The 27,501-nt window shown below is 35.8% G+C and overlaps 7 protein-coding genes and 1 pseudogene across 10 annotated transcripts; 5 read left to right on the forward strand and 3 right to left on the reverse strand.

Annotated features, from left to right (window-relative positions):
* Positions 1–170: 170 nt before the first annotated feature.
* On the reverse strand, positions 171–2,615 carry LOC104791948 (pentatricopeptide repeat-containing protein At3g56550). Its single transcript, XM_010517961.3, has 3 exons — positions 824–2,615; positions 575–641; positions 171–307 (listed from the first exon to the last, which is right to left on the reverse strand). The coding sequence occupies exon 1, from the start codon at positions 2,595–2,597 to the stop codon at positions 849–851; it is 1,749 nt and encodes a 582-aa protein (XP_010516263.2). The 5' UTR covers positions 2,598–2,615; the 3' UTR covers positions 171–307; positions 575–641; positions 824–848.
* Positions 2,616–3,005: 390 nt separating this feature from the next.
* On the forward strand, positions 3,006–4,967 carry LOC147942865 (uncharacterized). Its single transcript, XM_087456215.1, has 4 exons — positions 3,006–3,327; positions 3,442–3,722; positions 3,813–4,634; positions 4,734–4,967. The coding sequence occupies exons 1-4, from the start codon at positions 3,006–3,008 to the stop codon at positions 4,965–4,967; spliced, it is 1,659 nt and encodes a 552-aa protein (XP_087312341.1).
* Positions 4,968–8,704: 3,737 nt separating this feature from the next.
* LOC104791949 (ribosomal lysine N-methyltransferase 3-like) lies at positions 8,705–11,608 on the forward strand. 2 transcript variants are annotated; one of them, XM_010517963.3, is made up of 5 exons: positions 8,705–8,891; positions 8,993–9,365; positions 9,467–9,663; positions 10,304–10,616; positions 10,711–11,608. In XM_010517963.3, the coding sequence occupies exons 1-5, from the start codon at positions 8,881–8,883 to the stop codon at positions 11,398–11,400; spliced, it is 1,584 nt and encodes a 527-aa protein (XP_010516265.1). In that variant the 5' UTR covers positions 8,705–8,880; the 3' UTR covers positions 11,401–11,608. The 2 variants fall into 2 exon arrangements, with proteins under 2 accessions (XP_010516265.1, XP_087310351.1); XM_087454225.1 differs by having other exon boundaries at positions 8,763–8,891; positions 9,463–9,663.
* A 77-nt stretch (positions 11,609–11,685) lies between these two features.
* On the forward strand, positions 11,686–14,088 carry LOC104791950 (E3 ubiquitin-protein ligase RZF1). Its single transcript, XM_010517964.3, has 2 exons — positions 11,686–11,992; positions 12,599–14,088. The coding sequence occupies exon 2, from the start codon at positions 12,856–12,858 to the stop codon at positions 13,840–13,842; it is 987 nt and encodes a 328-aa protein (XP_010516266.2). The 5' UTR covers positions 11,686–11,992; positions 12,599–12,855; the 3' UTR covers positions 13,843–14,088.
* A 2,051-nt stretch (positions 14,089–16,139) lies between these two features.
* On the forward strand, positions 16,140–19,536 carry LOC104699167 (uncharacterized). The gene is made up of 5 exons (XM_010414501.3): positions 16,140–16,854; positions 17,648–17,760; positions 17,853–18,224; positions 18,316–19,000; positions 19,098–19,536. Exons 1-5 carry the CDS (start codon positions 16,602–16,604, stop codon positions 19,178–19,180), a joined length of 1,506 nt encoding a protein of 501 aa, XP_010412803.3. The 5' UTR covers positions 16,140–16,601; the 3' UTR covers positions 19,181–19,536.
* A 240-nt stretch (positions 19,537–19,776) lies between these two features.
* On the forward strand, positions 19,777–22,430 carry LOC104791951 (phosphatidylinositol 4-kinase gamma 8 pseudogene; annotated as a pseudogene). The gene is made up of 3 exons (XR_015559705.1): positions 19,777–20,009; positions 20,196–20,242; positions 20,345–22,430. The product of XR_015559705.1 is annotated as a phosphatidylinositol 4-kinase gamma 8 pseudogene (transcript).
* A 557-nt stretch (positions 22,431–22,987) lies between these two features.
* LOC104791952 (uncharacterized) lies at positions 22,988–23,442 on the reverse strand. Its single transcript, XM_010517966.2, has one exon. It carries the CDS (start codon positions 23,351–23,353, stop codon positions 22,988–22,990), a length of 366 nt encoding a protein of 121 aa, XP_010516268.2. The 5' UTR covers positions 23,354–23,442.
* Positions 23,443–23,599: 157 nt separating this feature from the next.
* LOC104791953 (WAT1-related protein At3g56620) lies at positions 23,600–26,233 on the reverse strand. Of its 2 annotated transcripts, XM_010517967.3 has the most exons (8): positions 26,126–26,233; positions 25,484–25,813; positions 25,337–25,399; positions 25,139–25,255; positions 24,772–25,000; positions 24,374–24,532; positions 24,128–24,279; positions 23,600–24,018 (listed from the first exon to the last, which is right to left on the reverse strand). In XM_010517967.3, the coding sequence occupies exons 1-8, from the start codon at positions 26,161–26,163 to the stop codon at positions 23,796–23,798; spliced, it is 1,311 nt and encodes a 436-aa protein (XP_010516269.2). In that variant the 5' UTR covers positions 26,164–26,233; the 3' UTR covers positions 23,600–23,795. The 2 variants fall into 2 exon arrangements, with proteins under 2 accessions (XP_010516269.2, XP_087310352.1); XM_087454226.1 differs by lacking the exon at positions 26,126–26,233 and having other exon boundaries at positions 24,374–24,460; positions 25,484–25,793.
* Between the last annotated feature and the right edge of the window lie 1,268 nt (positions 26,234–27,501).

Consider the following 27,501-nt stretch of genomic DNA (forward strand, 5'->3'; position numbering starts at 1 on the left):
CTCTGTTTTCTCTCTGTTTTTTTTATCTTTAGTCAAAACTACTTACAAACTGAAGTAGGTAGCAATTGTCAGCAAACCAGTTTAGTTGATTCTCACTCGTGGCGACCTCAACAATGCCCCTTTGATAAGATCTCTATCACTGGTACTCGCTTCGATTCTTCTCTGCAAGTCTTGCAATCCCAAGAAATGCTCTCAAGTCTCACACCTTCTGCAATTTCTTGGAGGTTGGATGCTTCTTTTCTTTGGTTCCTCCCCAGAGATTTTCGTGTCTTTGTTATATTCTTGTTCCACGACATAATCACGACCTCTGCCAATCACCAAATAATGGTCAAATTTTATAAAATCAAGAAACAAATAACTAGAGGGCTACAGACCTCAAACCATAATGACAATCTGTATATCAAGGTAAAACATTGTCAGACTGTCTGACTCATCTATACAGAGAAACCTGGCTCCACAATTTTAATCTATCAGACCCAAAAGTTCCAACATCATAAGCAGCCAAGAAACAAAAAGTTGGGATTCCCTCACTACAAGATAACACAAGTGAAATGTATTAGCGATGTGATGATACCTGTGGCAATGATTGTCTCATCTCCTCTCTCTCCCTTTTCCATTTAAGGAATCTTGTGGTGATAATTCTGTAAACGAAACGGAGTTCATATTGACATCGAATCAGAAAATAGAACAAATTGCAGAAACCTCATATTATCAGCAAACTTATTTAACAAAACACCAAGAGAGTAAAACATGTGAATAACTATCAATTAGCACAAGGCACACGAATCTAACGCAGATAGAGTAAAACAAGCTAATGTCAAACCTTTTTAGGCTGAATGAGAATATTGTCACCAGTACTCGTTGCAAGAACAAACAGCACCTGCAAAGTGATGAAATCGAACTCTATCCCTTACAATAATTTTCCGACCGAAAGCTTTTGATACACATTTTGTAAAAGAATGGCAATCTCTGCAAACTCTCAGATTCTTTGTGATCCGGAGAGTTGTTCCTGCAGGAGTTCTCATCAATCCATATGCAATAGCCAATTTTTCACTGTGAAATGTATCTGCAGATCCTAAAAACCGGTCAGAGAGAGTAGGAGCAGCTCTGCTTGAGTCCTCTGGCTTGTAACCAGCTAAAATGGCACGGTGGATTACTTCTCTGAGGTCTGAGTAAATAAGTGCAGACTCTGGATGCATTTTGTCATCAACGACAAATTTGTGAACTTGATCGCCAATCTCAATCCAGCTCCAGCCTGGAACTGTCCGTAAATCATGACGTCTTATTAGTTTTCGCATACTAGCAAAACCTTGCGCATCATTCGCTGCAGAGTATATCGAAGTCATAAGCACATAATCCCCTGCATTGAAAGCCTTGAGCTGCACCAATTTCTTCATGGCCACTTCTCCTAATTCCAAATTACTATGGATTTTGCAAGAGCCAAGCAAGGTTCTCCATAATACAGGATCTTCATGGCAGGAAGACGCGTGTATCATCTCGAGGGCCTTTGCTAGCTGACCTGCACGTCCATAGAGATCCACCATGCATCCATAGTGTTTAATGTTCGGGATCACATGGAACTGTGAACTCATGATTTCAAAATACTCAACTCCTTCGTTAACTAGACCTTGATGACTGCAACCTAGCAACAACCCAAGGAATGTAATGGCATTGGGTCTAACCCCAGAAGCAACCATCTTTCTAAAAAAAGATATAGCCTCTACGCCATACCCATGAACTCCATACCCAATAATCATTGAGTTCCAGGTCAACACATCTCTCTTGCGCATACCATTAAAAACACCAACAGCATTTTCAAGGCTACCACATTTTGCATACATATCGATAAGAGCATTACTCACAAAGACACTACTCTCACATCGAATGTCACAGGCGATCCTGTGTAGCATAACTCCCATATTCAAAGCACTAACGTGAGCACAAGAAGATAACAAAGCAACTAGCGAGTAAGCGTCGAGGCACACACCTTCATTTACCATTCGCTTGTACATACCCAACGCCTGATGATGTAAACCAGCATGAGAAAAGCAAGAGATCATAGCGTTCCAAGAAACCAAATCTCTCACAGGCATTTCGTCGAACAGTTTGGATGCAATATCAACACTCGCATTCGCAGAATAACAACGAACGAGGCAAGTGGAAACATTGGCATGAGCAGGAAATCCAGAACGAATAATCGAACCGTGAAGCTCCAAACATTTCGGAATCGAACGCAGCCTCTCACAGGCTTTGAGAGCAAAACTGAAAGTGAAGATATCGGGACGTGAAACAGAGGAGTGAAGCATTCGATTGTAGAAGAGAAGCGAAGAGAGAGGAGAAGAGGAAACGGAGAAGCCACGGATAAGGGAGTTCCAAGCCGAAGTTGATGGATCAGAAGAATCGAAACGGTCGAATAGAAGGAGAGCGTAAGACAGAGAACCGGTGACGGAGACGGCGCAGAAGCGGAGGAGATTGTCAAAGATTGAAGGATGGTGTTGGAGACCATTGACGATGACATGAGAATGGATCTTACGGAGCTTGTTCATGCTGTTGCAACCTTGTAGCATTCTCACTATCACTTTCGCTTTCTCGCTCATCCTCTCTCTCTCTCTCTCTCCCGCAAAAATAAAAATAAAAATATATACGTTAAACTCGAAAGTTTTAAAATATATACGTTAAACTCGAAAGTTTTAAAATATATAGATTTTGATGACGAATAACAAAGATAAAAGTTTTAAAATATATTTTGATGAACAAAGATAATATCAAATAAGTCTCGAAACATATCTAAATCTAATCTATTTCGAATCCAAATACATATTGTATATCTTTTCAAAAATTTTGATAAAATTCACAAATATTGTATATGGCCACCGGTCGACTTATTACAATCCATATAAATAAAAGGGATACATACATATATCATGAACCTACGTTGAAGCTCTTACAAATCATATTACGTGCTTTGATACTTTGCTATCTGATTGTCTAAAGATATTCAGATGATGTCGTCGATGCCTGGAAGAAACAAGCGTAAAGAAAGATCCTTGCCAGAACCGGAACCGGAACCGTCAGGGATTCCTTCTTCTTCAGCTGATGATGATCATCACTTGTCTTCTTCTTCTTCAGCTGATCATAGTTTGTCTTCTCCTCCTTCGACAAGACGACTTTGCTTTCCGCCAGGTTTTAACTATAGACCAAAAGACTTGGAGGTCTTCTTGCTACTTTGCCGGAAACGAGACTACTTGGGCGGAAACAGAGACTTTTTGGTCGACCTTCCTATTCATCTCGTGAACATCTACGAGTCCAATCCTGAAGAACTAACAGGTTTGTCTCCTTGTAGAACAAATTCATTACTCTTTTTATATATCAACTTTATCTCTTCTTTCTCTTTGTGCAATCGCTTACTTGTATTTGTTTTGGAAATATGTACGTACGTAGTGAAATTCAAGAAGGGTAATGATACAGAATGGTTCTTTGTATCGAAGAAGAACAAGATGGGTAAAGGTGGGAAAAAGCAGAAACGTGGCGACAAAGGCGGATACTGGCATGCAACAGTTGCTTCCAATGAGATTGACGATGGACAAGGCCTCGTTGGTTACAAAACCGCACTATCATACTACGTTGGGAAACAACCTAATGGCGTAAAAACTAGTTGGTTGATGCATGAATACTGGGTTGATCAGTGTCCGCCTTCTACTTCTGCTGATGATGACTTCAAGGTATCTATGCGTTTCTTGGTTCCCAAGTTAATTATTAAGTTTTTGTTTTATTTTATTGTGAGTTTTATTTTGGTTGGTGCATGCGTGTAGGACTATTCTTTGTGCAAGATCTATCGGAGTCCACAAGCAATAAACAAGAAGAAGAAAGAAGAGAATGAGACGCAGAAGAAGGTTGTGCAGCAGCAGCCTCCTACTGTCGAGTATCATCAACCGCAGCCGCAGCCTCATCATGATATTGCGTATCAACAACAACCTCTGTTTCAGCCAGCCCCGCTGGATTCTTATCAACCGCAGCCTCGTGATTTGGCGTATCAACAACAGCAGTTTTGGCCAAGCCCGCTAGATTCTTACCGACCTCATCAATGGCAGTTTGGGGCATCCCGGCCAGATTCACACCAACTGCAGCCTTATTATGATTATGCGTATCAGCAACTTATAAGAACGCTAGAGGAAGAAAATGTTGGCGTTCAACAACAGCTTGCTCCTCCTCCTCCTCCGCAAGGTCAAGATTCAAGATCCGGGATGGTGATGACCCACGAAGACGGGTTCTTTAACCCCATCTATGAGTTATTAAACTATGAGGAAGAACATGGTGTCGTAACTGAGCAGCAACAGCAAGAGCAAAGTGCACCGATTCTCCCTCCTCCTCCTCCTCAAGGTCACCAACTGCAGCCTTATTATGATTTTGCTTATCTACAACAACAGTTTCTCTTGACGACGACGCTAGAGGAAGAAAATGTTGGCGTTACTAAACAACAAGAACAAGAGCTGAGTCTGCCTCCTCCTCCTCCTCCGCAAGGTGATCAAGATTCAAGATCCAAGATGGCCATGACTCGCTTGAGCAACGACAACAGCACCGAAGAAGACTTGTTTGATATGTCTGACGAGGACAGGTTCTTTGAAGTTGATGCAGTATTCAGTAATGAAGAAGAAGAAGATGGTGTCAATACTCAGCAGCAACAACAAGAGCAATGTACACCGATTCTTCCTTATGATATGGTGTATCAACAGCCACAGTACTGTTTACTTCCAACAGAGCATCAGAAGCCGCAGACGCAGCCTTTTCCTTATAACTTTCCTGAGTTGATCAGCTTTGAGCAGGAACCAGTGATCCCAGAGGATTTTGAAGATTTCTTCGCTGATTTCATTAAGCCACATTCACTGAACGGAGATGAGGATTCCAGCAGTTATGGTCTATTTGAAGGCTTCGACACAGAAGGAATGATAAAAGATTGCACTCACTGATCTCAGCCTACTCATACTTTTGCATTTTGGTCAATATCAGAGATAAGATTTCTTTCAATCTGATTACAAACGTGAGTAGCTTACTTTATAAGGTAAGCGTTTAGTGAGTAAAAGAAGCTTATTGGTTGCATGCATACATGGCCACATCGTTGAATGATGCTAGTTACCCGATTCACATGCAGGTTAAGTAGATCTTCAATTGTCCACAGAATGCAACTCTAAAACCAAACGCTAAATTTTCCATTTTTTCCTATGAACATGACAATATTTTTTTATGAAAACTGATCAATAAGGTTTTATGCTTAATAAATATGAGATTTTTTTTTCCACATGTAAACACAAATATTTATTGTTTTCAAAACAATCGATACTATTGATGTATAATGTTAAACTCTAACTAGGGGTTTCAACTTTGGTGAAATATATATAGGAGATTTGTTGTTAAGCCAATCAACTCAAATAAATAAATTTTGTTTTAAGATGCAGATTTTAACGATAGAGACAATCACATCTTTATTCTTATTTTGAAAAATAAAAATTACAATGGTGGGAATATTTTATATATATATATATATATATGGAAAAGTAAAAAACACAAATTATTAAATCACTCCATTAGATAGTCATTAAATCAGATTTGAAAGAGCATTCGCCGGTGGAGTCATCAACACTTCGCGTTTCTGATTGTGGAGGATAGAAAATTGCCGACAGTTCATTAAATGAAGAAAGCTTTTGTTGCTTCTTACCACGTTCTTGTTCTTGTGTTGACGGAGCAGTATTCATTTATCTTGTTGTAATTAATGATGACAAAGTTTAATTATCGTTGGCTTGTTTACCACATACTTTACCCTTCCTGTCTATCATATATATAACGTAACAATTTATGTAATAAAGTAAAGTTCTCTTTTTTGGCAATCTCTAAAAAGTTGCAATTTCACATTTTTTTTTGGTAATATGTATTATTTTCTCTTTAATATTTAAGTATATTCTTTCAACTGATTTTATATGACATACATTATATTATTTATATTTATATTTAAGATAAAATATAATTTGATATTATACATTATAAGATGTTCAATTTATTCTTTATTTGATGTAGCATATTATCCAAAATAATGACTTTCTCTTTTATTTTTTAACTTTAATAGAGATAATTAACATTATATGATTATTAAATTATTTTTCAATTTGATTATAAGATGTTCAATTTATTTTTTAATTTATGTAGCATATTGTCCAAAATAATGTCATTCTCTTTTATTTTTTAACTTTAATAGAGATAATTAACATGATATGATTATTACATTATTTTTCAATTTGATTCTAACTAAAACAAACTAAAGTATATTAAAATTTATATATATATATATATATTTTTTAATATAAATATTTAGAGAGAAATAACTATAGTATATATCTTTTAAAGAAAGAAGTCAATATATATATAATTATAATTTGTTTTGCTTGAATTCCTATCATATACTATTAGTCATAGTAACTATTTATATTTGAAAAAAATAATAAATGTATTTATTTATGAATCTTCTCACATATTTGATTAAATTTCATATTCTATCACATATTTTGTAACTCTCATATAAATTTGATTAGGTTGAAATTCCTATCACATATTGTAACACTAATAAATGTATTTTTTTTGGTGCATCTTCTTACACATTTTAGTAAATTTCATATTCTATCACATCTTTTATAACTCTCATATTAATAATCATATCCATCTTTAAGGTACCAAATTTCATTTAATTGAAATTATTTACTTCTGTTATATGTTGACATTTTTGTAACTTCCATAATATTATTAGTATTGTTATGAATGACTAATAACAATTAGAAACATAGTAAATATTAAAATATATTATTATGAATTTATTGCATTTTGTAACTCTCATATAGCTTATGTAACTTCTTATAGATATAAATTGATATAAGGATTAGTGCATAACTACCCAATTAAATAATTAATTTTTAATAGGCTTCTAACTCCAAATATTCCTATAAAAAGAAAGACACACATCTCAATAACCCTCATATCTCAAACCTCACATAAGTTTGTAAATTCTATAATTTTTTGTATTCAACTAACATTACCTTAAAGTATTTATTTATTTTCCTATAATAATTAATGTTTTTTCAAACTCATACTTTAAAAAGCTCACAAGTGGCACTCATTCCTCTCCAGATTATAATATTAAATACATAAAAAATATCCTTAAAAATATCTTAACATTTTAGCAATGTCCTTTTTAGTTATTATAAATATATACATATATATATATATATATCATTGATCAGTATTTTATATGCTTACCATAACATTATAGTTCCTCAAATAATAATTTGCCGAAATTAAAGAATAAATCATTACTATTATAGTTCTAGAAAAATTATAGTTATGGTAGTTTTATTTTAAAATAATTTTAAGATATAAAAAATATGAAAATATTATAATATTTATTTGTTGACAAAAAATAGAATATTTGGTTTTTGTGCCAGAAGATCAAATCATATTTCTAAATAATTTCAAGATTTTTAAAAATATGATATTTTATTTTCCTTTAATTTGAATCATAATCAAAAATAATTTCAAGATATAAAACAATATCATATTTTTATTTTTCCTTTATTATAGTCATAATCACAACTTGTTGTATATGTATAAATTTTTTATAATGTAATTCCCATAATGTTTGCCAGTAAACAAAAATTTATTGATGTCAAAAAAAAAACTAACACTCATCATTTTAATACACTTTAATGTAATAATTGGAATAAAATATATGTTTTATTGGACAACATATTTTGTAAGTAAGTATATTACTTATGAGGTATCATTTATCAATATTGTATATAATTACCATAACATTGTAACTTTCAATAATTTTTCAGTAAATCAAGAATAAAATATTTGTTTTATAATTATAAAACAAAAGACAATTTTATTCTTAAATAATTTCAAGGTGTTAAAGAATAATGATGTTTTGTTTTACTTTAATAATAATAATTATCACAGTTGACAAAAAAAATAATATACATTATCACAATTTATTGCATATTAATTCTTTAAAATGTAACTCCCATGATGTTTGAAAAAATAAAAAAAAACTTTCAAGATATTAATACACTTTAATGTATTAATTCCATACAATTTATGTTTTTAAAAATAAGAAAAAAGCACAAAAAAAAAATTACGGCATATTTATTCTTTAAAATATAACCATATAAAAAACTGAAAGCCTCTCACAATACTCCTAATGATATATTGATACCACAAATTTTTCTATAAATAACAAGAAAAATTCTTCGTCAAACATCATATTCTACTTTGCATATAAATTTTTAAATTTTGTAACAATATTAATGTTAATTATTATTGAATGTATTTTAAAATAACTAAATATATTTTATTACGTTTTGTTTACCCATGCATCGCGTGGGATTTTTTTTAGTTGGTAATGTATTTATGATCAAGATACTTTTGTTTTAGGAAATATATACATTACACATTATGCTTATTATATTCTTGCCACTAAATTAATAACTTGTCTTCAAAGTTGGATGTATGTAAAACTCTTTTTTTTTTTTTTTCGGGCAACCGTATGTAAAACTCTTTAAATATTTTACTTTATATCAAGTTGGATGTAAGAAATTTTTAACCTAACTAAAAGTTTACAAATATATCAATTATTAGAAGTTTTTCTAACCAAATTACTTAGGTTTTTTTAATTCAAAAAAAAAAGAAGATGGAAGGGTATTTTCGTCAATACCTTTTCTATGTCACAGTAACATCATAAACCCTTTCTCATTCATCAACCGCCGTCGTTGTTGCCTCTCTTACCGGACGTTGATTTTGTTCTCCTCCGGCGAGTTCATCAGAGATCACCAATAAATCATGGCCACAAGGTTTTTTTTTCTCTCTCGCTCTATCTCTCAATCCTCTCAGAACCTATCAGTTTTGTTTAATTAATCGTTATCTCTCTCTCTCTCTCTCTGATTGTTAGCAGGAGGTTAAGAGGATTCAAGAGATGGATGAAAGCTAACGGAGTTGATTGCAGCGACGCTCTAAACCTCGTGGACGACGAAAACGATGGTGTCTCCGTGAGAGCATCCTGCGATTTGAAAGAAGGAGATGTTGTCGCCAATATCTCGAAACCTGCTTGTCTCACAATCAAAACGAGTGGAGCTCGTGAGATTATCGAATCCGCTGGTTTAGATGGAAGTTTAGGTCTCTCTGTAGCTCTCATGTACGAGAGAAGCTTAGGTGAAGAATCACCTTGGTCTGGTTATCTTCAGATTCTTCCTGTTCAAGAGGATTTGCCTCTAGTTTGGTCTCTTGAAGACTTGGATTCTCTCTTATCTGGAACTGAGCTTCACAAGGTTTCTTATCTTAATTTTGAAATACCATTGCGTTTGATCATGGAATCTTGGGAATTGAGTTGTGAAGTCACTACTCATCAGTGTGAATTTTTTGTAGGCAGGTGGTGAAGGAAGATCATGTTCTTATATGTGAGGATTGGGAAGAAAACATTTCGCCACTTACCTCTTCACTGCCTCAGAATGTTGATCCTGATTCCTTTGGGATTAAAGAGTATCTTGCGGCTAAGAGTCTAATTGCTTCACGGTCTTTCCAGATCGATGACTACCATGGATCCGGAATGGTTCCTCTTGCAGATCTGTAAGTTTATACCTCACTATTGTTTTTTGAGGCCTTGTTTATGTATTAACCTAAGACCCTAGTTGGAGTTGAGGCCAAGCATAGTACCATAGAAATGCTTTCCTGTATCAGTTTTTTTAGGCTCTATCAGCTTTGCATCAATTTTAACCTCGTTGATGATGTTTGTTTAAGGTTCTATGTTGAATCACAGAATGTAGACATATAGTTAGCTACTTAGTTTATGTTTTTATTGCATCTTGTATACCGTCCAATTTGCCTAGTTATCTGACCAACATTTACTTATTTATGTTGTCCTGGTAGAGATTTTCTCTGTGTAGACTTTAAGGGTCTCGCCATCTCGTTAGGTTCAATCACTTCGATTAGATTTACACCGAGTCTGTTTTAAGTCCTGTCAATGATTGCAGACAATCTATACATTTAGCAATTAGTGTGCTGAATTTTTTTTCACAGCCTGATTCATGATTGCAGCATCTGTGTTATATACTTGCAATTGTGCTTTTCCGTTTTGAGTCTTTTGCATGTGGGAAAAATGGTCCTTAGAAGTTGGTTTTTGTTGAACTATATGTGGTTTTAGACAAAAACGTGATAATTTACTCATTGTCCACTCTTCTGAATCTTGCCTGTTTATTCCATATTGCAGCTTCAATCATAAAACTGGGGCAGAAGACGTTCATTTTACTGCTGACTCATCTCACAGTGAGTCCGATACTGAAGCTGATGAATCTGACAATGGTGATGCTGTAAATGAGGCCACTGATGAAGACGAGCCTTCCAGTAAAAGTTCATCCTCGCCTGAGCAATTTTTGGAGGAAGTTCCTGGTGAAAACACTGACAACGAAGCCGAAGAAGAAGAAGAAGAAGATGAAGAAGAAGAAGAGAACTCTTCAATGTTGCAAGATGATCTCTCCGGTTTAAAAATGATTATGGTGAAGGATGTTGCAGCTGGAGCTGAGGTATGCTTTTTGTTTTGGGTGCTTATTACTAATAGTCGAGTGAGTCTGTTAGAATCATATTTCATTTGCATTGATGCCATAATACTCTTTGTAGGTATTCAATACATACGGTTTGATGGGTAACGCTACGTTACTCCACAGGTACGGATTTACAGAGCCTGATAATCCTTACGACATAGTAAATATAGACCTAGAATTAGTAACGGAATGGAGCTCATCCTCATTCACAAGCCGGTACACTCGATCTAGACTCGCCCTGTGGAGAAAACTAGGTTGCGCAGGATGCGAGAGCCAAAACTCTGAATACTTTGAGGTTTCTTCAACCGGAGAACCCCAAACCGAGCTCCTGATCCTACTCTACATACTGCTTTTACCAGACGACGCATACAATAAACTGGATCTAGCAATATCAACAAAAGCAAGTCTCTCAAAAGAAGGAAAAGGATCTTCATCTCCCTCTTCTCCTTACGTGTTAACAATTGGGAAACACAAGTTCAAGCTTGGAGAAAGTGAAAACGATGTTCTTCTCACAGACGGTGTCAGTGAAGCTCTTCTTACTATTGTGGATAAGCGAGAGAGCTTATACGGATCATTGACATCTTTCGAAGATGACATTGCTGGACTCAAAGCTTGTTGTCTTCCTAAAGACAGGAGACTATATCATTCGCTAGTGTTGCGTGTGAGTGAGAGGAAGATTCTGAAGCAGCTTAGGAGCTACATCCGTACAAAGGCCAATGAGTTATCCGGCGGTAAGCGCCGTAAGAAGATGGTTTCAAAATCCTAGCAACAAGACCATAAAACTTGCTTCGTTGACATTTCCTATTTTCATTTTTTAAAAATTTGTCTACTCACATTAAATCTGAGCATATTTGAATTATTCTTTTTTCTAAAAAAATTATAGTTCGAAATTTTATAAGATGAAAAAGCAAATAATGTAACGGGTGGTGTATATCGTGAGTATATTGAGAAATCTTCAGACGGAAGCAAAGAAAGCGTGACAAAAAGCCGGCGGAGTGTCAGACAGGTAGGGACTGTAAATACGGAGAAAGCTAGAGGGTAGTTTGATAGTACTAGACACGTGGCACGTGGGATATTATTACAGTCTTTCAGAATAATAACACAGAGACAAAGACAACAAGTGCTTTATTTTATGTCTTTGTTTCACCAAGGGACTAAGCTAAGCTTTTTTTTTTCTTTCTTATTAACTTTTTTTTTGTTTTTGTTTTACAGTCAATAACTCTCAATAGAGTGTAACGGAGAGATTCTTCTTCCTGGATAGCTCTCCCTTTTTTTCTTCGTCTTCTTCCTCCAAAATCTAATCTCATTACAGCTTCTTTTAAGGTTTTCTTCGTCTTCCTTTGGATCTATGTGAATAGGTATGTAACTGATTGAGTTTTTAGCTCTTCTTAAATTAACCAGGTTATCCAATTCTTGAGTTTAGCTTTTCTTGTTGGATTTGGATCCTTGGATCAGATTTGCTTAAATACGTCGCCGTTAAGGTTGTGCTTTTAGATCATCTCTCTCTCGGATACTTTCGTGATTTTGCTCTGTTTCTATTTTCTTGGATTGGTTTTGTTGATTTCGTTTTGGTGAAGCTTGATCTGGGTTTTTAATAGATCTTGTTTTGGTTGATTTTATCCGTACGAAAGACGTGTTCGTTTATCACTAGTGTAGATCGTTTGCATTGTACGTTCTTCATTGTTTTTAGTTATCTCTTCATTGTGAGATCACGGTATGGTTCACATTTGGAGATTTTTTATTTAGCGCAAATGTGGTTGATTCATAGAGTTTCTGAGTTCCTGGAGTGCTTGGTCTTTTTTTTTTTCAATTGGTTTGTAGTGATTAGTATAAGTAGTGAGCTGCGTTAATGTTCTAACCTGTGAATAAAAAGGGTCTCTTGTTGAGGGAAACAATTTGTTGTAAAATTTGGTCTTTGTTTGCTGAATTATGTTATGACTTGTGGTTACATTTGGATCTTGTAGTATGGACTAAAGCTCTGAGGTAAGCTTGGAAAGTAAGGATATGGCCAAAACCTCTTTGGTTTACCAACTTAGCAAAAAAGTTAGCAGGAGTTGGTGAACAGTTCTCCCTACCGGCTTTTGCAGGCTACATTAACTAGTACCTGACTGACTGGAAAATTAATCTTTCAAGCTATTCAAGCACAAGGACTTTTGTTTTTGCTGGGTTTTGTAACTCTGCACAAAGGAGATTGTGATAGAAGAAGAGGAGGTGGAAGAGGATGTCAAGTGTTCGAAATACTCATTGGTGTCACAGATGTCAGCGTGCTGTTTGGCTTCGAGCTCGAGATGCTGTCTGTTCATATTGTGGAGGAGGATTTGTTGAGGAAATCGATCTAGGACCGAGTAGCCCCTTTGATATGCTTAGAGCTCACAGGGATGTTGACCGTGATCCAACCTTTGATCTCATGGAAGCTTTCTCTGCCTTTATGAGAACCCGCTTAGCTGAAAGAAGCTATGAACGAGAGATCACCGGAAGACTTGGTGGCTCTGCCGCCGGTTCTGAAAGCTTTTCAAACTTAGCTCCTCTATTGATCTTTGGTGGTCAAGCTCCCTTTAGATTGGCTGGTGGAGATAATAATCATTCAGTTGAAGCTTTTGTCAATGGTGCAGCACCTGGAATTGGTATCACACGTGGCACCAACGCTGGAGACTATTTCTTCGGACCTGGTCTTGAAGAACTGATTGAACAGCTTTCATCGGGTACTCATCATCGAGGCCCACCACCAGCACCAAAATCATCAATTGATGCATTGCCAACCATAAAGATCACACAGAAGCATCTCAAGTCATCAGACTCTCACTGCCCGGTTTGCAAGGACGAGTTTGAACTGAAAGCAGAAGCAAAACAGATGCCGTGTAACCATATCTACCATTCTGACTGCATCGTCCCGTGGCTGGTTCAGCATAACTCATGCCCAGTCTGCCGTAAAGAGTTACCATCAAGAGGATCTTCTTCAAGCACGCAGAGTAGTCAGAACAGAAGCACCAGTGGAAGAGAAAACAACAGAAGAAGGAATATTTTCTCAAACCTCTGGCCATTCCGCTCGTCTAGCTCAAGCTCGGGTCAAAACCGTAGAGAAACAAACATCACAGCGACTGCAGAAGAAGGGCACTATCATCATAATCACCAGCAGCAACAGCAACAATATCAACATCAACAACAACAGTCCAATATGGGTTACAGTGGATGGCCTTTTGACTATTAAAGGTTAATCTAACTCTTTGACTCTTTTTAAGCATCTTCTGTTTCACTTTGGTCTTTGTATCTTTCTTTTTTTTGCTTTGTCATGTTTCTTTCTCTTACTTTGTTCATTTGTTTACTGTAGATCTTCTGTTTCTGTGTGTTTACAGTATATCAACTTTGAGTTTTAATTCTGGGACTGGGATAGTGTGTATCTCACACACACATGTTAGCTTGTTATTGAATTTGCATTAAATAATTTTATTATATAGAGACTTGTGTATGTTTCAGCTGGCGGCCAACCAACCTTCGATCTGTCTTTTTTTTTGTTATTATTAAAATAGTTCAATCTTGATTTACGTTTGTTTTACTTCAACATTTCGTAAGCAAAAAAAGCTGACATACCAAGAACCTGAGAAGTATGATGTGCTAACAAAGCTTGACCATTCTAGAATCTCTCATCTCAATTATGAATATAGTATTAGATTGTGTCTTTAGTTTAAAGACGAAAGTGATAGTTAGATAACCAAATTGTGTTAGATCAGTGACGTACCATTAAAACTTCTTGTGCGAAAGATATAAATATTACTTACGAAACCTATCTTTTGGCCATGACGAATATGCGAACCTACGAATAGTCGATTCCGATTTATTTATTTTTGATAATAAGTTTTTTTTTTTGGAAAAGAAAGAAGAGCATTAATTAGACACATCACAGTAGAAGGTAGTATGATAAATATCGTGAAATTAAACTCTGAATTAATAAAAATTCATGTCACCGACGAAGAGAGGGGGGGGGGGGGGGGGGGGGGGGGGGAGATTTCTGCCGTAGACGAAAAGTGACAAAAATGTTTGACCTATAAGTTTTATTTTTTTGTTTTTTTGTCTCTTCTTCCGTGATACAAGTTTCACAACTACTTGTCTTCTCAACAAGTTACTCTCACAATTCCCATCAATATAAATTGTCTCTCTGACTCTCTTAAATACCTTGATAGTATTTGTTTTCTTGTTAGACATAATAGTAAGTGTATTTGATTTACGGTTTCTTAATTAAAAACACTCAAAATAGTTGGGAGTTTACATTAGTTTGCTTTCATAAATGTGATGTTGTACTGTAGATTTTTTTTTTTTTTTTTAATATAATTAGTAGCTACACACTGAACCATTTCACAATTGGACTTGGAACAAAGCATTAGAATTGGAGTTCAATTTAGAACCAACAGGAAGTCGCATACAATTCTAGGGTTCATCCTTAGGGATGAATCTTAGGGTAAACGTTTCTTATTCACCCCCTCTTAATTAAGTAAACAAATTATTGATTAAAGAAACAAATTCTGTATATCAATTAATTCTAAATATTATATTATAGTTTTAAATTATAAAATCTAAACCCAAATCACTCTTTTTATAAACCCAAATTAAAATATAATTTTCTTTAATTGTAAAATCTAAACCCTAACCACTATTTTATAAACCCAAACCGATATATAATTTTGCTTAATTTTAAAATCTAAACCCTAACCACTATTTTGTAAACTCAAACCGACATAGAATTTTTTTTAATTGTAAAATCTAAACTCTAAACTCTAACAACTCTTTTGTAAACCTAAACCGACATATAATTTCATTTAATTGTAAAAACTAAACCCTAACCACTTTTTTGTAAACCCAAACCGATATATGATTTCGTTTAATTGTAAAATCTAAACTCTAAACTCTAACCACTCTTTTGTAAACCCAAACCGACATATAATTTTGTTTAATTGTAAAAACTAAACTCTAATAATTTTTTTGTAAACCCAAACCGACATATGATTTCGTTTAATTGTAAAATCCAAACTCTAATCATTATTTTATAAACCTAAACCAACATAATTTCCTTAATAAAAAATCTACAGAATTGGTTTCCTTAACTTGTTTTGTCTTTTTATTTTAATTTTGATTTATTTTATAAATATGATATGACATGATAGTTTGTTGTATTCTGATTGGTTTATTAAGAGGAGGTGAATAAGAGTAGTTCGGAGTGAACCCAATAATTTTTCAAAAATATGTTGAGATCAATATGTGTTGTCGTGCTATAGTTGTGTTGGATGACTTTTGCATAACAAATTGAACTAGATAGAAACCATCAATTATAATTTTTAATATTAGAAAGTCCATCTAATTTGTATCATGTTTTATAATAATTAGCCCAAAAAATGTATCCACCCATCAATCTTATTTTTAAAATTTATTTTATTATTTTCTTGCCTAAAAGAATAAAAATAATATAGAAATAAAAATTCGAAATTCAAACTGACACGAGCTCACACACCCACTAGTGGCAACTGCTCTGTACATAATTACTAAACAAATCTTTTTATATGTAGAAAAAAAAAAAAAAAAAAAAAGATAAAAGCAAAGCTCCCCAGCACAAATACATATTTTACTCTTCCTTCTCCCACAAAAGAAAAAAATAAAAAAAGAGACTTATTGTCATATTTGCAGAGAAAGCTACTTCACTCCTTTCTCTTCCCTTCGTCTCTCCGTCTCCCCTCATCCCTACATTTTTCTTTCCATTCCCACTTGAAACCGTTTCTGTTGCTTGCTTTTGGAGCATCATCGAATTTGTTCTTCTGATTTATCCTATTCTGGTTGGGTGGGAGAGGAGATAATAGCCTTTGCCCCCTTTGATGGCAGCGGCAGAATCTGGAACCGATCGGAACAACTTTGATTTTGGATTTGGAGTTTTCCCGTGAATGAATCTGTTTGTTTCGCTGCTGTCTATGTATTATTGTTGTTATGGGGAAGAATACTGACGAAGAGCAGAATCTTCCAGTGAGCGACGGAGCTGCTACGGCTAGGAATAATAACGGGGGAGGAGGAAAAAACAGATGTTGTTGCTGCTGCGTTCGGATCTCTAGCTACTTTAGTCTCAGATGCGTTTTGATTCTTGCTTTCTCCGCTGCTGTGTTTCTCTCCGCCTTGTTTTGGTTACCTCCATTCCTCGGTTTAGCAGATCGAGGTGATCTAGATCTCGATCCACGGTTTAAAGGTAATTTAATCCTCGATTTTTCTATTCATGATTCCGTCAAGGCTCACCCAAATCTGGCTTTGATATGATTTGTGGTTCAGATCTAGGGTTTCTGATTCGTTGGTGTTTTTTTTTCTTTCTGGAATTTCACATGGGGAAGATATGTAGTAGCGCAGAAACTAACTGAATGAGCTGTCACAAAGCTTAGAGAAGAATAAACCTCTGCTTTATATTTTTAATGGATTTGCTTTCAATTCTTTGAGGAAGATGATGTAGGACTTTCAATTGACTTGGACTTAGAGAAACTGCTATTCTAAGCCTTTTCTTTATATCAATTCTGATGTAAAAAAAAAAAAAAACCTGTGGATTTCAATTTGGATATCTTTTTTCCTTATTGATCCAAGACTACCTGAAACTGAAAGGTAACGTTTCTAAAAATGTTTCAGAATGTTTTTATTCAACTGTAGCTTGCTTTAGCATGATTTTGTATTTCTTCTATGCAATGATCTGTTTTCCATTTATGCTTAGTATGTTCACCATAATCTTTTTTTTTTTCTCCATTTCCCGTTTTGTTACTATACATATAATATTCTCTCAAAGCTAGTTGGTAGAATCAATTTAGAAACTTGGCCTAGTTGGTGCATAGTTTTTTGTGTGTGGTAGCTGCGGTTTCCAGTGATTCTGGTTTGGTTTCGAAATCTTATCTTGTTGTTGCCACTTGATTGGGCAGCCAAGGATTTTTTTGCTTGGATTATGGAAATTGTTTCGTGACGGAACAATAATGTTGCTTTTTTGGTGTTTGTTTCTTGTGCAGATCACCAAATAGTGGCGAGTTTTGATGTTGGAAAACCAGTTTCATTCATGGAAGACAATTTGTTGCAGCTTGAGAACGATATCACCGATGAAATAAGCTTTCCCATGACCAAAGTAACTACTCACCATCCTTATCTCACTTTGCATGGATTTCATAATTTCCATGTTCATCATTCTGTAACTTACTGTCAACTTTCTTGACACAGGTTGTGGTATTAGCACTTGAACGCTTAGGCGATCTTAACAGAACAATGGTTGTTTTTGCCATTGATCCCGAGAAGGAGCATTCTAAGATACCTGCCGAAATTGAGAGTCTGATCAAGGCAGCTTTTGAAACTCTTGTTCAAAAGCAGTTGTCTTTCCGCCTGACTGAATCCTTGTTCGGGGAACCATTCTTTTTCGAAGTGCTTAAATTCCCTGGAGGTATCACTGTGATCCCTCCCCAGCCTATATTTCCTCTGCAGAAAGCGCAACTTCTCTTTAACTTCACATTGAACTTTTCGATTTACCAAATTCAAACAAACTTTGAGGAACTCACTAGCCAGCTGAAGAAGGGTATTAATCTGGCTCCCTACGAGGTATGACAGTTCTAATTTTACAATATCAATATCTGTCTTATTGCTAATGAATTGAAATCTTAAAATCCATCCTCTCCTTTTTAAATTGCAGAACTTGTACATAACCTTGTCAAATTCCAGAGGTTCAACAGTGGCGCCTCCTACAATAGTTCATTCTTCTGTTCTGCTCACATTTGGTTCTTCTTCGAGGTTGAAGCAACTTGCTCAAACAATCACTGGCTCCCATTCCAAAAATCTCGGCCTAAACCACACCGTATTTGGTAAAGTTAAGCAAGTCCGTCTTTCCTCGATCTTACCACACTCACCTGCCACATCATTATCCCCTTCCCCTTCCCCTCAGCCTGAAACCCACGAACACCACCATCATCATCCTCATCCCCATCATCATCATCATCATCATCATCACCACCATCATGAACTTGCTCCAGAACCTTCACCTCCAACTAAAGGCCTTGCACCTGCATCAGCACCAACCAAACACAAACACTCACCTTTACCCCCGGGAAAGCCGCCTTGCCCTTATGAGCAGAGGAGACCAAAAGGAAACTATGCTCTGAAACATCATACCGCACCACCAACGCCTGCACCACACCGGTCTCAGCCACACCCACACGCACACCCACCAGCACCAAACCCTACCCCGCCACGTCATCATGCCATCCCAGTATCTAGTCCACTTCCCCACGTTGTATTTACTCATATCCCACCTCCATCAAAAAGCAGCCCAGAATCACAACCAACCAGAGAACAAACTCCCTCACCTGCTCCAACTCCATGTAAGTCTTCTCTCTCTCTTCTCAATATCTGCATCCATATGGATTTGTTGTTGATTTCACTCAACTCAACTAAAAAATATCTCAAAATCTGAAACAGCTTCGGCGAGCATTGGTCCAACCTTCAAAAAGGCATCATCGAAGCTCCTTGTAGTAGTAGCCGTCGTAATCATCTGTCTGTAAAAAAAAAAAAAAAAAAGCGCCGGAAGAAGCTGCTTTTAACGTTCAAGCTGTAAAAACTAGCAGCAGTTCAGAAAAGCACAATTCCTCCCGTCACGACATCAATCAAAGGTAATTGTATAAAGGAACACAAGGGAAAGAAAAAAAAATGTATGTATGAAAAATGAAGAGAGGTTTTTTGTAAAAGAGAGATGTTGAGGTTTGCAACACAAAAGTGTGTCTTGCACCTTACATCCGAGAAGAAAAATAACATAATATATATAAAAACATTTCTGTTTTAATTTGTATATAAAGTAATCTTGTTTCATGAAGAAGCATTTATTGCTACTCTAATATTATGACCATAAGACTTTTTTGCATTTTCTTGTTCCTGTGAAAAATATATATAATCTCTAGCTTCAAGGATTCTTTAGTTCTCTTAGAGCATCATCCATTAGCGTCTGTTAAGAGTTCAGATTCTGCTAAAACTGAATCTTCTATGATTGACAAACAACAGTTGCATTACTTAGTAACAAAACAGAGTTTTATCATGTCTATTATTGGCAAATTTCATTATGGTTTTCTCTCCTACAAAAGCGGGAAATTTCAGAATCGTAGATAAGAAGAACAAACATTTATAGCAATTTAGGAGGAAAGAGATCAAAGAAAGAGAAGAAAAAAACCTAAATTTGAAAAAAAAAAAAAAAATAAGGAGAAAGAAGTGTCTGGGAAGGGGAGTCCCAGGAAAAAAAAAAAAGTTTTTTTTTTCGGTGACGGTGTCGGTTTTCTGACGCTCCCCTTTTTGTTCAATCTTTCTTCGTTCTTTCCCTGGATGCCTTCACTTGTATTCAGGGTACGTTCAAATTCTTCTTCTTCTTTTTTATCTATCTGCTAAATCCATATCAACTCGGTGGAATCATATCAAAGATTTTCCAGATTTAATGACTTGTTCTTCAAGCAATGGTTCTCGAATCTTTTAGGGCTCTCTTAATAATAATGTTATGTGAATGTAAACGAGAAGTTTGCTTTAAACTTGCAGAAACTTGCGGCGATTCACAATTGGAGGAGTGAGGGATTGATTATAAGGTATATCCCCTCCCATTCGCGTTCCCTAGACTTACATTCATATTTTGAACAACAGTTTCTTATGTCATCATGTAACTAGAGTAACCAAAAAAAACATTGCAGGTGCTAATGGATTCAAAGAACACCATCTTATCTCTCTGTATCAATCCGGTTTGCTTGCTGTCCTGGTGGTGATCTGTCTTTTAAATGATTGACGAATTCATAGAAGAGTGTTGCCACCATTAATTCTGAGCCAATAAACGGTATTGGCATGAACTGTATGGCCGTGGCTCTCGGTCCACTAACCGAACGGTGCCCGCAGTTTAGCCGATCTTCACAAAGATGCAGACTCCTATCTTTAACCAACCTCGACTTTAACTTTCTTGATTTCAACACTGAACAAACCAGTACTCTCTCACACTCCTTGGACCACCGAAGCATCTCTACTCCATGCTTCTCCATATCCGGTAATAATCTAGATGGCTCCGCTGCTGCTCCGCGCGTTGAGATTCTCGGTGGTCAAAGAGTCCCCACTATACGCACCCTTGTAGCTGAAGTAACCATTGCTATAGTTTCTGGAGCTCAGCCTTTGCTTTTACCAAGTGGTTTAGGAGGTGCTTATCTCTTGCGAACCGAAAATGGTCGCAGCATTACAGTTGCAAAGCCTGTTGATGAAGAGCCTTTAGCTTTCAACAATCCAAAAGGAGGATCTGGCGGTTTGATGCTCGGACAACTAGGTGTGAAACGTTCAATCCGAGTTGGTGAAACAGGAATCCGGGAATTGGCTGCTTACCTTTTAGACCATCAAGGCTTTTCCGGGGTTCCACCAACTGCATTGGTCAGAATCTCGCATGTTCCCTTCCATGTCAGTGATAGTGATCAGGCCGCCTATAAAGTTGCCTCTTTGCAACGATTTGTGGGTCATGATTTTGACGCTGGAGAACTTGGACCAGGAAGCTTTACGGCTGCATCGGTCCATAGGATTGGTATACTTGATGTGAGAGTCTTGAACCTTGACAGACACGCTGGAAACATGTTAGTGAAAAAGCTACAAGACCAAGATGAGAGTACTTGTTGTAACAGAGTTGGTGCAGCAGAGCTCGTGCCTATAGATCATGGTCTTTGCCTACCTGAACGCCTTGAAGATCCTTATTTCGAATGGCTTAACTGGCCTCAAGCTTCGGTTCCATTCACCGACACTGAGCTTCAGTATATATCAAATTTAGACCCTTTCAAAGACGCAGAGCTTTTGAGAACCGAGCTAGTAGGCTCTATGCAGGAGTCTTCCTTGCGGGTTCTTATTGTCTGCACCATATTCTTGAAACAAGCTGCTGCAGCAGGGCTTTGCCTTGCAGAGATAGGCGAGAAGATGACTCGGGACATCTGCAGAGGGGAAGAGAGTTCTAGTTTGTTGGAGATTCTTTGCAACAAAGCAAAAGAAAGCGTGAGTTGTGGAACTGACAATGATGATGATTATACAAGTGAATGCAATGAAGTAGAAGCAGAGCTTGAGTGTGGAATTTTTCAGTTTGACGATGAATTTGAGTGCGAAGAGCTTCCAGATATGTTACATGTGCCTTTATTCACAAGAGTTCCATTTATTGCTGCAAATCTATCTGCTCTCATGCGATGTCCACCAAACCAGTGGATTACTACATATGATAAAGTGGCCAATATTGCAATTGGCACTAACAGAGAAGAGGACAGGAAAGATAGGAGTATCGTGAGGAGCAAGAGCCACCCGGTCTGTGTGAATCATGACGAGAAAGAAGGTGTTTATTTTGGGGACATGAGTGCAGATGAATGGGAGATGTTCTTGCATAGTTTCCAGATGCTTTTGCCTGAAGCACTTGAAGGTTCAACAAGCAAAGGACCAAAACCAAGATTGGGATCTTCCTGCAAATTCTGAAGAAACAATATATTCTTAAAAAGAAAGAGAGATGACACCTCGATTAAGATTACATAGAAGCAAATGGAAAATGAGACGAGCAAGCTAAGGCCGTCCAATCCAAAATTAATTGTTAATTAGCTTCTTCTTTCTGGTTTCTTTATTTGTATCACTATATATATATTGTTAAACACTAAGTAGCATAAATAGCTACAAGAGAAAGATTAATGTAACTGAGGTACTGATCTCAATTCTCAAGTGAATTTATGTAAGTTCTTGTTGAAAGCTAGTAAAATACTAAAATACATAATTTGGACTGAACGTGTCGTTTTAAACGCTCTCAAACCAGTACAGCGTGTCGTTTTATTTCTGGTTAAAGGAAAAATAAAAATCTTGCCGTTTTACTATACCATAAAAAATAACATGTGTCACCCGTCGTTCTATTTATAATCATTACTTGCATGTCAAGTGACCTAAAAGGTCAACGGAAAGATCGATCGAGCCTTTTCGAGGAGTGCGAGTGTGTGACATGGAAAGATCATGATAAACGAGAGGTGCTTCTATACGTTTGTTCAGATCAGTGTTACAGTTCTATCTGTCATATGTGAATTGAAATTTGAGCCCTACTTGCCAAGACATATTATTGGAGAAAACGGAAGAGCTTATTATATTCTCTATAGAGATATAAAGGCCCAACTTTATTTCAATTGATTGAATATAAGCCTAAAATACATAAATTTTTTGACATAAATAAAAACAACAAATCATTGGTATACCATTAATCTACTAATATAAGCCTTAGTTTGGATTTATTTTGAAATCCCCATTCATGCTTTTCCATTAATGAAAATGAAATCAAGATATTGAAGATGGTAAAATTAAACCGGAACACAAAGATACCATATTTGTGTGCTTTTCGCGAGAGAGTCTTGTTTCTTGTGACCTTTAACCTTGGGAATAAGTGTCCCGATGACATGTTTTGTCATGATGTGGAGACAAATACGTCCCATGTGATAAACTTCTAGACAACATCCGTTTTGTTTCAGCGGACCATGGATATACATTTCTGCCGTGACATACATCGCGCACCTTGAAGATATCTTAGCCATACATTTGTTAACCAAGTGGTCAGATTCAGGAGGTTGAACCAAACCGGTGGTTGCAGATGCCAACGCGGCCATGGCGATGATTGTGAAGAAGGCTGCAGCCATGGATTTGGTGACGGTAGTTGTGTTGATGGCCATGATGTATTGTATTGTGAATTGTTCAATTGTTTCTTCTTTCTAAATTCCGGGGATTTATACTATAGGAAAGATAGTTGTAACATTTTTGAGAATTTATTGGTAAAAAGTATGTTTCCTCTACATAAGTCAGAGTAGATGTGATTCTGAGTTTTTTTACAAAGGATACAAAAATGCGCATTGTCAGACTATATTACAATCTACAAAGGTTAAATTGATTAGCGGATATTTGTTCAATGGTCAAAGTGATTTGGAACAGTTATTTTAATAATAATTACCCTTCTAATGAAGATTATAGAACAAAAACTACAAAAACAACAAGAAAAAGTTGGATCAATGATATAGAACAAAGAAAAAAGTTGCTCCTCTATCTAAAAAAGAAAAGAAAAAGAGACTTCAATAGATCTAATTAAGCTCGTGAACCTTTTTTTTTCTACACACGAGGCTACGAGAAACCCACCGCCACCTTAGCTTTCCCAGGAGATTGCATTTCAACGTCTACTACTTCCTCATCGATTCTTGGCATCATCGTGAGAACCTTGATTTCACAGCCGTTACAACACTTGACAATTTCTAGAAATTTCTCCTCAATGTTCTCTTCTTCATCCCCTTCTTTTCCCCATAGGACCGCGCAAACTCCCACCAATAAAATCGTCATTCCAAGAACCCTAAAATTCCAAAGTTGAATTAAAAAAACAACAAATGGTTAGTTTAGAAACATGATGATTAGTCAGAACCATATGATCTAATTGGGACAAAGTCAATCGAGTGGCTTACCCGCCGAGGTATAAATTCTGGCCGAGGATGAGGAAACCAATGATGGATCCGATGATGACAACAAGAGGGTTAAAAGCAGTGACAAAGACAACGCTCTTTTGCATCGTCATCATTCCTTGAACGTAGTATGCTATGCTAGACGATATTATGCCCTAAAAATTATAGATGACACATTATATTATAAGTATTCTGGTTTGACATATAACACAAGTTATAAATTTATAATATATTCAGGAGAGGACGAACCGCGTAAACAGAGGCGAGAAGGTTCATGTCAAAGCCAATGTTCCATGCAGCAAGGTTTGGCACCATCACAAATGTTAAGGCTGTGGACTGTAACGTTCCCATGAAACACACCATCGTCGATAATGATAGGTGAGATGAGTATCTCTTCAACATAGCCGCCTAAAGATATAATGAAATGTATTGTCCTAATTCGTTAGAAGAATATAATGCCTTTTTATAGATATATTATGTGATCTATAATCAAAGATGAGTTAAAAGTTCAGTGAGGTAAAAAAGATTAAGATGTAACTAATCCAAAATATTTTCTTATAACAGAGATCAGTATTTAATTTAGACATTTTTTTTTTCAGTTTATATATATGTATGTGTCATCCGTCACAATAGATCTAATTAAGTACCTGAAGAACAAAATAGGAAGCCCAAGAAAACGAGGCGATGAGGAGGAAGACGGTGGCTTTGAGGTAGTCCTCACCGGCCGGCACCGAAATATCTCCGATGAGGTGAGATCGGAGATTGTTGAACAGATGAGTTTTGAACAAAATCATCAACATGGCTCCAACCACTATCACTAATGTCCCCACCACTTTTGCTTGGAATCTTACTTTTCTCATCTCCACCTTCTCCATCCTTTTTTGTTATTTCACCAAAATAATTAAATCACACATCATCATCAACGTGCCATATTGTATATATTAAACCTATTAATGTATTTGCGACTGTTATATATAACTAATTATAAAATTTTGTGCTTTTAAATTTAGGTACCTGCAAATTATGGAAATGATAAAGGTCAAAGCAGGCACGATATTGGTGACGGCGCCGGCAAAAGTTGGTGAAGTAAGTTTGAGACCGGCGTAGTATAAATTCTGATCAATCAAAGGCCTGTTGTAAAATCCACAAATTAATATACACATATATCAAGCTAATGTTTTTTGAAAAATAAACCAAATTTTAAAGACTAACCCGAGAAGAGCTAGAACAAAAATCTGCATGAATATTGGAAATGTCATCTTCGGCCTCACTTTTCTACAAAACCCAAATAATCATAATTCAAATGTTTGTATCCGGTGAGAACTTTCTACATTTATATATATAGTGTATATATGTTACCTCTCAAAGAGAAGAGCAAAAGGTGCCATAGCAGCCGTGGCAAAGGCGTTACGATAAGCCACAAGGACGTAATGGCTCATGCCGCGGTCGAGCACAACCTTAGTCACGAGGTTCATACCGGCGTATCCGAATTGAAGACATACCATAGCAAAGTATGGTTTGGTTGATTCCGACATCTTTAACCCCATATCAAATAAGTCTATCTCTTTACACACAAACTCTTTTTTTAATTTATATAAGAGAAAGGAATATAGGAACGGAGAAGGAAACAACCACTTGTGCTTGTGGAGGTTTGTGCTCTTTCCTACGAACAAATTGGTGAGAGGTTCTCTGTATTTATATAGAGCATATCATATTCGGATGAGTTCGAATGCACTTTTTTTTTTCTAATAAGAATTAATTAATTAATTATTTCTTTCCTTTTCTTTTTAATGACGTTGTCATTTATTATTCCGTTAAATTTCTCTTCATTTTTATTTCCCTTTCGGCTTGCACCTAATTATATCAAATGTGGTCATGTGGATAATAACAACAATCGACCATACTAATAATTTATAGTAATTAGTAAGTGCGTATAACATTTTTTAACATATACATATACATGATCAAAAGGTGAAAATGGAAATATAAAAGCATACGTACATGATCAGTGAACACACAATCTCCTCCAATTCTATCATAACCACTAAACGAGTGTGACGATTTTTGTTTAGGAAAAAAAAAAACGAAACCACAACACACACACACAAGTGGATGGAGTGATTAATTACAAGTGGCAGCAGAAATAAAGTGGGACCCACGCTTACGTTGTTTGTAGGACCCGCATATGAAATAATGTTGCAAAAGTTGCTAATTAGGAGAGTGGATTTTGGTGTTTTTGTGGGAGCAGTAACCATATCCATATATATATAGGGCTGTTTTATACTAGTAATTTATACTATGTCCTGCTGTAAAAATATGAATGCTGATGCCGTATACAGAAACACAGACAACTCACACAGAAATTAATAATTTCTGAATTTGTGTGTTTTTTTTAATCATTCACAACGTAATTAATTAATTATCATTAGTTATTCTTAATCCATTTTCTTTAGTTTAACAACTTATGACACCCTAAAATTAGAACTAGATCGTTTATGGACATAATGAGTGCGTGTCAGCGTGTGTTGATATTAAATCTTCACAAAACCTGTTTTTTTTTAACTTCGTCCACAATATATTAATTAATCAAATACACTCTTTTGATACAAAATAGCAAATAATTTGATTAAACTGCAGCATTGAATAAAAAGATCAAAGCAAATCTCAGGTGATTAATTTATTAGTGATATGTTTTTATTTTTTAATGGGGGTGCTTCGTTAATGTTGCAAGCGCTTCATTATTTTTTTTTTAAAAAAGGTTAAATAAATATCAAGTTGGGCATGATCCATTACCTTCTCTAGAATATGCATTAATACATCACTTTATCTGAGACCATATTGGATACTTGACAAAGTTAGGGAAGATTTTTGCGAAACTCATCTCCTCTAATAATTTTTGATTTACCAGTAAATTATTATTATCATTCATTCCATCTTATTTACCAGTGAATTAATCAGTATAGACGTCATGTATGCATGGTAAAATATTTATTTATGATTTGCATCAATCGACAACATACCTGTTTAAAATGCTTCATTATAATATCAATTAGAATATATTCCCTGGCTTAAGATTTGGGATTTTATGCTTCCAAAGAAATGGATCACATGCATAAATTTATTAATCAGAACTATATATTAAGTGACACATACTGGATGAGCATCGTGAGCTGACCCATTGGAATAAAACATGGGTGTTTATGTTATGAAGATGCTAAATCCTCGACTATAAAATTAGGATAATAGATTTGATTAATAGAAAAATTAGATAGACAAGAAGGATAAAGTGGGATGAAGCATGTGGGTGCGATTTTTGGTAACAAAGAGAAATGGAAACAAAGAGGCAAACAAATCCAAATGGGCATCTAATCATACTC

The sequence above is a fragment of the Camelina sativa genome, chromosome 6 (genome assembly GCF_030686135.1).
Source record: "Camelina sativa cultivar CO46 ecotype springtype chromosome 6, ASM3068613v1".
Lineage (NCBI taxonomy): Eukaryota > Viridiplantae > Streptophyta > Magnoliopsida > Brassicales > Brassicaceae > Camelina > Camelina sativa.